Source organism: Vicia villosa, linkage group LG5 (genome assembly GCF_029867415.1).
Source record: "Vicia villosa cultivar HV-30 ecotype Madison, WI linkage group LG5, Vvil1.0, whole genome shotgun sequence".
In the NCBI taxonomy this organism is placed as follows: domain Eukaryota; kingdom Viridiplantae; phylum Streptophyta; class Magnoliopsida; order Fabales; family Fabaceae; genus Vicia; species Vicia villosa.
The window spans coordinates 171,837,913-171,849,270 of NC_081184.1; the positions used below are offsets into that span (position 1 = coordinate 171,837,913).

At 32.8% G+C, this 11,358-nt stretch overlaps 1 protein-coding gene across 1 annotated transcript; it reads left to right on the plus strand.

The window, feature by feature from the left end:
* Window positions 1-291: 291 nt before the first annotated feature.
* Window positions 292-1,009, plus strand: LOC131608220 (probable calcium-binding protein CML27). Its single transcript, XM_058880140.1, has one exon. It carries the CDS (start codon window positions 373-375, stop codon window positions 838-840), a length of 468 nt encoding a protein of 155 aa, XP_058736123.1. The 5' UTR covers window positions 292-372; the 3' UTR covers window positions 841-1,009.
* The last annotated feature ends 10,349 nt before the right edge of the window (window positions 1,010-11,358 follow it).

The following is an 11,358-nucleotide window of genomic DNA, read 5'->3' on the forward strand; positions in this document are numbered from 1 at the left end:
CATCAAAAAATTTAAAATCCAACCCAAACTTTGATGCAAGGAATTATTGTTTCACAAAGTATCTGGGTGACCACTTGGTCAAATCAAAGTCGTACAAATTGCATATAGTTAGTTATATAAAAAAATATTTTAAATCAACGGAAAAGCTTGAAAGTACTATCTAATTTTGTTACTCCTATTGATACATAATTTAAGATTAAATCCGAATATTAGAAAAAACAATGTAGGGCCATTCTTCATCCCCACACGCGTATATTATTCCAAGCCAAACAAGTATTTATAGTCCCAACACCACCGTCTTATTTCATCACCATAAACGCTTTTTATTTTCCGTTATTCCTCTTTCCAAATTTCCCCAAACAAACGCTAACAATGGCAACGAATCCAACCGTCAAAGTTGACGACATGGACGAACTCAAGCGCGTCTTCACCCGCTTCGACACCAACGGCGACGGCAAGATCTCTGTCACCGAGCTAGACAGCATCCTCCGCTCTCTCGGATCCACCGTCCCCGCCGACGAGCTCCAGCGCGTCATGGAGGATCTCGACACCGATCGCGACGGTTTCATCAACCTCGCTGAGTTCGCCGCCTTCTGCCGATCCGGTTCAGCCGACTGCGACGCGTCTGAGCTTCGCGAAGCCTTCAATCTGTACGATAAGGATAAGAACGGACTCATCTCCGCGACGGAACTCTGTCAGGTGTTGAATACTCTTGGAATGAAGTGCTCCGTTGATGAATGTCACACTATGATCAAATCCGTTGATTCTGACGGTGACGGTAACGTTAACTATGAGGAGTTTAAGAAGATGATGAGCAATAACCGTCCTAGTGGAAATTGAAATTGAAATCAGTAATTCTAGGCATTTTGGATTTTATGATTATGAATTTAATACTAACAGATTTGCGCCCTTATTAGTATGGTTATGGCGTTGTTGAATCTCTCTTTAGCTCTTGCTAATTTTGTTCTTGCTTCATCTTTCTATAAATAATAATTACCGTTTCAGATTATCTTTGAATAGTTTTGTGAAATGTTTTCTTTGATTTTGTTGGGAGTAGTTCTCTTCTGCGTTAACCATTGAATTCGTCTTGAACAAACACGCTTCGTTGATTTCCTTATTTCAGATTATGTTGAATAGTTTTGTCAATTTTTTCTTGGTCAATAAGAAATTGTCAATTGTTTCTTTTGAGGTACAGTATTAAATTAAGTATTTTATAATATCAATAAATAATTGTTTTATTTTTAATTAAAATAAATTATAGAAGATAAAAGTATATTTTGTTTTTTTTGACAAAAAAAGTATATTTTGTTAAAATATAATAAATCATAATGATTATTTTTTTAATATAGAATCTATCAACAGCAACTCTCTTCATTTCAAAACACAGTAATTGATAGCGCAAAAAAAAAGTAATTAATTTTGTAAGAAAAAGAAAGATAAGTAATTTATTAAATAATTTTTCTAGTAATGATATTTAAAAGAGAGATTTAAATAATTAAAAGAAGAGAATAATTTTTGGTTTGGTCAAGTAGCTTATATACACATGATTTTTAGTTGAGCATTGATATATTTTAAAGAACAGATAATAATAAGGCAAATATTTTATATGAATAAAGTTGTTATTATTTAAAAAATGAATAATTTAATTAATTTTAATAGTAAAGTTAAGCAAGTAAAATTTAAATTTAATTACAATTTTCTTCTTTCTATTTTAAGCGGTTTACAAAACTAATTAATTTATTTTAAATTCAAATAATATTAATAATTTTTATTTAAAATTAATGATGTATTTATTAATAAATGACACATAAAATATAAAAAATAATCCTATAGATTTTTATGAAATATTAAAATAAATAAAATCTAAATAAAATCTAAATTATACATAATTAAAAAAATATAAATTTTTAATTTTTAATACTAATATGAGAAAAATCAAAACAAATGTTGATTTAAACCCCATTAATTGACCCTTGTGGTTAAGGTTTAGATTTTGAGAATAAGTTCTTCTTAACATTTTAGGTTCGAGTTCGGCTATATACAAACAATTTATGTATTAAACAATATAAATGTTTAAATAAAATTTTGTTTTGTCTTTAAATTGATGCCATTAATTTTTTTAACTAATTGATCGTAAGATTGGATAACAAAATTTCAATATAAAATTGTTTTGTTTTAATTAAGTGTTTAATGGATATGCGCTGATAGTAATTTTACACTGTCATTGAATAAAAATCCATCAATATCTATTATGTTATTAAAAAAATTAAAAAAATAATTTAAATAAATATATGAATATAATAGAATGTATCATCCATTTTCCCATTTTCAGAGACTACCTCCGTGAATCAACTAAAATAAATATTAACCTGCAATAAGACCTAAAGTTTATTAAATAAAATATAGAAGTAAAACAAACATTACATTAAATAGTAAGTTATAGAATAACAATATTAAAAGGTTTTTACATAATGTTTTTGAACTTTTATGAAATAAAAAATCTAAAGTTAAAGGCTGAAATTATTCTTAGAACATGTGCTACTGGCACTTCTACGTAATTTGTACTCCAAGAATAATTGAACACGGAATTGTTTTTTTGCTTTTCATAGAAAAGCATGTCTTGGTCTTCCCATCGGAATCATTTCAACTTTCTCACGCAAAATAAGAGATTCGCATTCCTGCCTTAGTGCATCTTTTGGTGTTGCGATTGCGACATCAAAATTGGTTTTGAATGAAATTATTCTAACTAAGGTCACTTCAATTTTTTTCCCAAGACTTTTAAATTTAGAGGTTTATGTATTTAAATAACAGAAATGCTAATAAGTGTTTTTGGACATTCATTAAGTAATTAAATTGGTAAATTTTATATATATATATATATATATATATATATATATATATATATATATATATATATATATATATATATATATATATATATATATATATAATACATTGAAAATAGTCAAAATACATTAGAAATTAAAATAGTGATTTTTATAAAAAAATATTTTCTTTATTTAATATATCTAAAAAGAGCACTGAGGGCACTCGTTAGCAAAACCCTTTAAATAAATATAAATAATATTTTTTTTTATAATAAATTTTGTATTTAAAATTAAATTGTAAATGTTTCGGGCTACTTAAAGATCCAATAAAATCGATAAATTCAGATGTTCAATCTACACACAAGCGTTTTATTCAGTTGGCATGGCAAGTAGATAGACGTCTACGCTGAGACACTCCATTGGAGTTTGATCTCATCTTCATCTTAATTGTTGATATTCATTTTACCGCTCCCAACATCTTGCGCTAGACAAATCGATGACATTTCTAATTGTCACCTTTATGTAAGCGTGACTCTGGGTTACGTTCAAAGATCCCTATATTTAGACACTTGCGAGTTACCTATTCCATTTTACTAAATTGAGTGTGTTTACTCGTATTTTTAGCAAACAATCACTAGTCTTCAAAAAAGTTACTTGCAGGATTGACTAGTAAATCCTAGGACATATTGTGCATAAAGTGTTAAAAAATATTTGGTTGTTGTTGTAAAAATAGAAGTCGACTATAACTTTATAAAGAACGCAGAATATGCGTTATAAAGAAAAACAAAGAGTTTCTACTATTTCGAAATCTTTATAAAAGAGCGATGTAAATGAAAAAGTAAATTGCTAAAAGACAAATGAAAAAGTAAAAGGAAAGACTTTGCTTAAATATATAAAGACTGACGTGCAAAATCATACATATTTGCTCACAGACTCGTTTCCCACTCTTGTTTGGGTACTTTGAGTTTTTGTAATGATATTGGCACCTTGAATCCTGTTCTGGACTGGGCCAAGGTTAGGCCCACTACGATTTTCGGCCCAATAAACCTCAGAGGCCCACGTTCCTCTGCGGCCCTCCTACGCAGATAGGATGCCCACCTTAGACATGCTCGGCTGCCCTGTATCCCCGAGCATATGACACCGACATGCTCGGCACTGACGACCCCGCGAACACCTTCGTTGCCGAGGACTCTGCTCCGCGCAGGGTTCCTTCATATTCAACCCTCCGAACAACTCGGATTCCACGTGGCTCCTGAAAGACCGCGTCTCCCTGGAACTTCGGAGCGGTTAACCAGGACAGAGGGCATACACGCATCTCCGATATTTCCGCTCAGGAAACCTGGCAGTCTCCTAGTTGGGCTTGGGATCCAACCCAATAGCGAGATCATGGCCCAGCGCTGGGGGCTATATATACCCTCTTTAATTAGAGGGTCAGGTATTCAATTCTTACTCACTCTTAGCTAGTACTTGCGCTCCTTTGCTCGTCAACTTACTTTGGCATTGGAGTACCTTGCAGGTACACCCCCCCCTTTCTCCTTCCTAGAAGATCCAGTCCGAGCAGCCTACGACGATTCTTCTGATCAGGTACGATCAAATCCTAACACTAGAATATATATATATATATATATATATACACACACACACTAATACATAAATAACCACCTGCAACGACTCTATTTCTAATAATTGATACATGTCTTATTGCATGGTTTCCAACCTTCTAATTTGCTTCCTCGCGTATTCAATGTATGGATAAGGTCAAAAACCATTTGTTTCAATCTGATCTCTTCATTTCGTTCCAACTGCCAATGTCGATCAATAATCTTGTCGAATATCTCAAGAATGATATTTTCTCATAATTTGAAAAATATGCTAAGTCTCAAGTCTTAGAGTTAACATAACAATTTTGACATTCTAGGTCAAAAATCATTCATGTCGAAACACCATCAAACATCATCATTTCACTAAGTACCTTCTTAGCCCCTTTCCCTTGTGTCGAGTTCATTATGTCGAAAACCCCCCAAAATGCCACTTTCGACCAGTTGAGAGACATGTGGCATTTCTAAAACTTCTCACAAATGTTCAAAGTAGTGCACGGATGTCATCAACATCATGACTTCTTTAGCAAAACGTCTTTTTGATACATGCATCCACCAAATCTTCATTTGCAAATGTACCAATCAATCTACAAAATGCAAGAACGAGGGTTGTCAAGTATTGAAAATTGGAAAATGTTTCTGGAACTAGGGATGAAAAATTGTTCCCTTCAAGAATAAGGACAGATAAGTTCTTTAGTCTTGTTAAGCATTATTCAAGGGGTCATGATAGATCACAGCAAGACATGCTCAATTCTTGCAGGTCACACAATGAAATTAAAACATTGCTCCATTCATGTACTTGAGCTAATATACTTATGTCATCTAGATATCGTTTCCTAATATTGGTTAGATTTTGAACAAAAGTTTGTAGATTTTGGTTGATATGCAAGCTTTGGCCATAAAAAAACTATAAGGAGAAGAGATATCTAGGGTAACCAACCTTGTAAGTTGTGAAATATAACATCAACACTCCACTTATGTGCTAACCTTAATAACTCAATCTCATATACATATTATCAAGACATTGAACTAAATCCATAAACATTGATAACTTGACTCACATAAATATTTCATCAATACATTGGACTCATGTCCTTAGGCGCTCAACATTTTATTCACACAAAAATGATCAACCATTAGACTAATGTCCTATGAAGGGAAATTGTGATACAAGGCGCAACGGAAAAAAAAAGTTTCCCTTTAGTGATCCTTACAAATGAGCATGATTAGTGATAGAAACAATTGCCTTTGGCGGAGATTAAAACCTTTGACGCAAAATCGAAGGAGTGATCACGAGTGTTAAATATAGAACAACGTCTTCATTCTCAATGCTAGTTGCTACAAATGAAGGCTTTGAGTGTGTGTGTGTGTGTGTGAGAGAGAGAGAGAGAGAGAGAGAGAAAGAAAGAAAATACGGCTAGGGTTCACATACCAAATTTCCATCAAGTAAGAATGCTTATGCAGAAGGGTTATATTTATATAGCCACTTGTGTGGGTTGTAAGTTAAAAAGCCCACTTAAGTTCACGTGCACCATATCTTATGGTTTACCATATATCACTTAAGCGTGTGGTATCTTACCAAAATTTTGAATTCTACTTAAGTGCTTCGTACCATACGGTGTTCTACAATTCACGTAAGTGTACCATATCTTATGGTGTTAGTTATTTACTTCGTCTCTCATCAATTTATCCTTATGTGTGTGACCCCATTGGTTCCCGCGACGTTGGCAATTATATTAAATCACACATTTAACATTATAAACAGTGAGCGGTATCTAGAAACACATAACTACTATCCAAGTCATGAAATATCATGTGATATGACAAAACCTTTTCTGTGATAATACTTGCGTGTACAACTCTTTTTCCCTTATGTCTATATTGAACACAACACATATATCGTGTCACCCTTGTCCAGTTCAATAGACATTTATCCTATTACCCAGGATGAGAAAATTCCATCTAGGTCACTCATGTCCCTCAACATGCTTTTTGGAGCACCCATCAACTATCTTTATGGTCATCCAATTACGAACAACGTTTGATCAGCAATAAAGTACCCGACTCTACATCTAGGGTCCATAGTAGTTTCAGGTCGAAGGGTAGTATACACAACTATCACCATGAGAATAACTTATGACACTTTGCATAACATTCTATGTAGTACTCTCATAGTGGGTCAATTCAATATAAATATTACTCTTAATATTCATACATATGTTAAGACTTAATAACTCCTTATCCATGAACCATGGGATGTGATCATCAGTCTATTTACATAATAGTCTTAACGTTTTAATGTTATCCTACTTCACAATAAAGCTCAACTACGAATACTTTAAAGATAATGTCCTTATGTTTAATGGGAACGCATGATTAAGTCATACTTAACATTTCATTAGACGAACTAGCTATTCAGGGACTTTATTATTTTGGAAAAACAAACATGATAAAGAAATGCCTTTTATTATTAATAAATAATTTAATACAAGTACCAAGAGTATTAACCTATAGATCTTATTCCAACATTCCTCAATATTCACATTTTATTTCACACAATAATTTCATTAACTTTGGACCACTGTCCTAAAACATTCACATAATTCATTCATAGTTTACAATTTTCATATCATCACAACTTTGAACTCATTTCCTAAAATAATTACAACTTAATTCACATAAAAAATTTAATATAGCATTAGACTTACGTCTTAAACATTGTACCACTTTACACGATAAATCTTTCCCACAATATCATTCATACATATTAACATTGTAAGAATGTTATCATGTTCACAATATCATTCTCATAGATAAACATCGTGAGGCATTACCATATTTCACAACATAATTTACACATATAAACATCACGAGTTCATTGACGTTTGAAAGATCTATGTCTTAACTTTCCAACCACTCTGACCACGTCTCATTCTTAGTTACGGAACTCAAGTTATGGTCTCAAAATCACACATGATGCTGAAACCAGAGGGCTGCTACAGGTACCCGTGATAGTCACTACAGATGTAGCAGGGAAGCCCTCTTCCATACAAAAATCAGAGAGCTGCTAAGGAAACCCATAATAGCCATTACGAGCCATAGTAGAGCCCGATGAAATGGCTTCTCTCAAAGTGCGATTGTTCACACTAGGAACTTGAAAATTACCAATTTTTCCAACCAATTCACACGATGCAAGTCCAATTCAATATAGTGTTAAAATCCTACATCTTATAATTTTTACACAAGTATCACACAAGTTTAATTCATGATTTTTACAATATGATAATGGAAAAATATTCAAGTAATGGGATTCCCTTCTTAGTTCTAACAAGTTTGATTATGCATATGAATTTATAATGGCAATTGGTACGTAACAATCATTCATAACCATATAAACAAACATAGTAAGGCAATAATCACATAATTCACAACTAAAAGCAACATACAATCATAACTCACAAACCGTAACCCTAATTTCATGCATAACCCAAGATGATAAGAGAGAGAGGGAGAGAGAGATTCATGACCTTAAGTCTATGAATCATCATTTCATGAGAAATCCACATACAATTCCATACATCGTTAGGTTTTTAAGGAAAACCCATCTACCCTAGACACAAGATACCCATTTATAAATAAAACAATTCCCCCCCCCCCCTTAAATTTCACAAAGCTATTAGTGAGAATGAAGATCCTTCCTCGCTCCACTCCTATTGCTATCCTCTTGATGATATGAGGATTTTATTATAGAGCTTTTTAGAAGAATAATAACTTTTTGGCGTGCTAGGGTTCATTCACTTGTGTTTCTCTTCTCACATAATACATATTTTCCCTCCCTTTTCATCCTCTTTTACAAACTCCCTTTTTTAATTATATAATTTTTCATTTATTTATTTTCTTTAACTTAAGAATTCATATTACTATTATTATTATAATTATTATTATTATACTCTCTTTCCAACTCCTTTCTCCCACTAAGTTTTTAAAATTTTAAACTTCTATTTAATTTCAATATTTTTTTTACTAATAATAACAATAATAATAATAACACAAAAATTAAAAAAATCATCGAGACATGAAAAAAAATCAAATTGCTAAAAGAACAAAAATTAAAATAAAATTTGGAGTGTTATACATTTGATTTTCAATATTTTTCAAGGTTGCTCTTATGTTCTTACTGGATTCTTCTATGTTCTAGTACCTTGCTTCCTAGTTGTGTTGAGTCGGCCCTAAGTTCGTTTAAAGTCTCTTTTAGAAGGGATGGCGTCCTTAGTGGTGAATTTTGAGGAACTTCATGGTTGAAATTTTGAATTTGCTTTTTACTCCAATTAAGACTTGAATTATCATCCTGCCATGGGTTATAGGTGTTGAAGTAATGGTTTAGCTCTTGATAGTGTACTATATAATGTGTTTCTTTAACGTATGTTACACAATAACCATTCGCATGAACTCCACCATAGAAATTACATCGTATAAGCCTGGCCAGATTAACATTTACTTAAACTTGAATATAGGCAATCAATATTTTTTATAATGCTTCAAGTTGTGCTAACAGAGCAGGTTGAGAGTCAACTCCCTTATATATGTCTTTCTTTACTTAGCATTCACAGTCAGTAGAAAAATACCTCAGTAGCACTGAACTAGATATAAACTAAATAAGAGTAAAAAATTTAAGAAATAAAAATAAAAAATACAAATCAAAAACTAAAAACTAAAATCACTAACGAAATAAAAAATGGAAAATAAATATATAAAATAAAAATAGAATTATAAATGTTTCCAACAATAACCTAAAAATTAGAAACTAAAACAACTAAAAGAAAGATTTTAAGAAAACAACAACTAAGTAGAAACAAAAAAATATTTACAAATAACCCTAAAAATTTAAAAATAACATACTCGCACAAAAATTTCCTTGTTGAAATTGCAATTCCCGACAATGACGTCAAAAATTTGATGATCTCTCAGCAAGTGTGTAGATAATGTCGAAGTAATAATAAAAAGTCTGTCTTCGGGTGGATTGTAATTTAACAAGAGAATTATGTGCGGAATTAAGTAATTAAAAGGAAGGTTTTCGTCCAAAAATTGGTTCTAAAACGAGAAATTGTAAGATGAAATTCAAGGCGAGAAAAGCAATTAGATCTTTATTATCGAATCCACTTATTTTTACATTTTGATGAACTGGGTATATATTGAGTTTCAATTAAATTATTATCTCACTCCGAATTAACAAAACCATTACAATCAATTCTTTGGTGTGCAACTTTCTAATTTATACGATAATCCCCTAATTCCTTAGGTAAATTCAAATTTAAATTAGGCCTTCTGTGTTAATTCATAAGCAACCACTTCTAATCATCTATCCCTAGTTAACTACAAAGTTGAATAAATTGCCTAAATCAGATAATTAGACATGTGAGATATTGGATCGAACTCTAGTATGACCGAAGGGTAGCTTCTTGGTTCGACGCTTCTTGGTTCGACAGGATTAAGCATGAAGTCGAAGGTTGTTCACATGCTTGTGTCGAAGATGCTAGGGTTGTTAGCATGTTAAATTAGGTTTTAGTGTTTAAACCCTAATTTGTTAAGTTAGCTTGTTTATTAAGTTGGCTTGTGTAATGGGCCTTGTGGAAAAAGCCCATTAGTTAGTATTTTAGGTTTTATTATAAATAACATACTAGTCTCTCATCATTGTTAAGCTGCAAATCCTAATTTAGGGTGAGAGAGGTTATTTGTTATTCTTGTAAACTTGTGATCTTGTTTTAAGAGAAAGTAAAATAATAGCAGTTATAACCAATTCTTATCTTCCCTAATCCCCTATTATATTTTGTTCTTGACATTGTTTTTTACAACAAGACTAATAGTCAAAAATTCCTAAATATCTAAATCGATTCGTACTCCGTATCCTGAAGGAGTCGAAGCTTATAGGCTATGGTGCCTAGAGCCAGGTCACAGGAGGTGTATCACCAGTCGAGATGTAGTTTTAATTGAAGCTGAAATGGCTTTCAAGAAAACTGGTGATGATGGTCGAAGTGCAGAAGAGCTGGAACAGGTAGAGATTCCTGTTGAGGTGGAGCATGTTGATGCTGAATTGCATATCCTTGATGAAGTCAAAGAAGAAGCAGAAGATGCTGAGGAAATTGAGGAAACTGTCGATGACTACCTATTATGAAGAGATAGGTCGAGAAGAGCCATCAAGCCACCTCAGAGACTTGGATATGCAGATCTTATAGCTTATGCCTTAATCTCTGCAAGTGAGGTTCTAGACGAAGAACCTAGAGACTACAAGGAAGTTATGAGGAGTCGAAATAAGACTGAATGGCTGAAGGCCATGGATGATGAGATGAAATCTCTTCATGATAATCATACCTGGGAACTGATAGAGAAACCTGGGGCAAGGTTAGTCAGCTGTAAATGAATTTTCAAAGTTAAGTAAGGAATCGAAGGAGTGACGTCGAAAAGATACAAGGCAAGGTTAGTTGCAAGGGGTTTCACTCAGAAAGAAGGTGTCGACTTTAATGATGTGTTTTCTCCTGTTGTGAAGCATAGGTCCATTCGAATGTTGCTTGCCATGGTGGCACAGTTCGACCTTGAACTGGAACAGATGGATGTGAAGACTGCGTTCTTGTATGGTGATCTAGATGAAACAATCCTGATGAGGCAACCTGAAGGGTATGTCAAAAAGGGGAAGGAAGAATATGTGTGCAAACTGAAGAGATCTTTATATGGGCTGAAACAATCTCCTCGATAGTGGAATAAGATATTCGACAAGTTCATGGCACGCATAAGTTTCATTAGAAGTCAGTTCGACCACTGTGTTTACTTTCGATTTTGGCCTGGTAATTCATTTGTTATTTTGTTGCTTTATGTGGATGATATTCTCATAGCAAGTAACAATGTCGAAGATGTGATGAGGGTGAAGGCTGAACTCA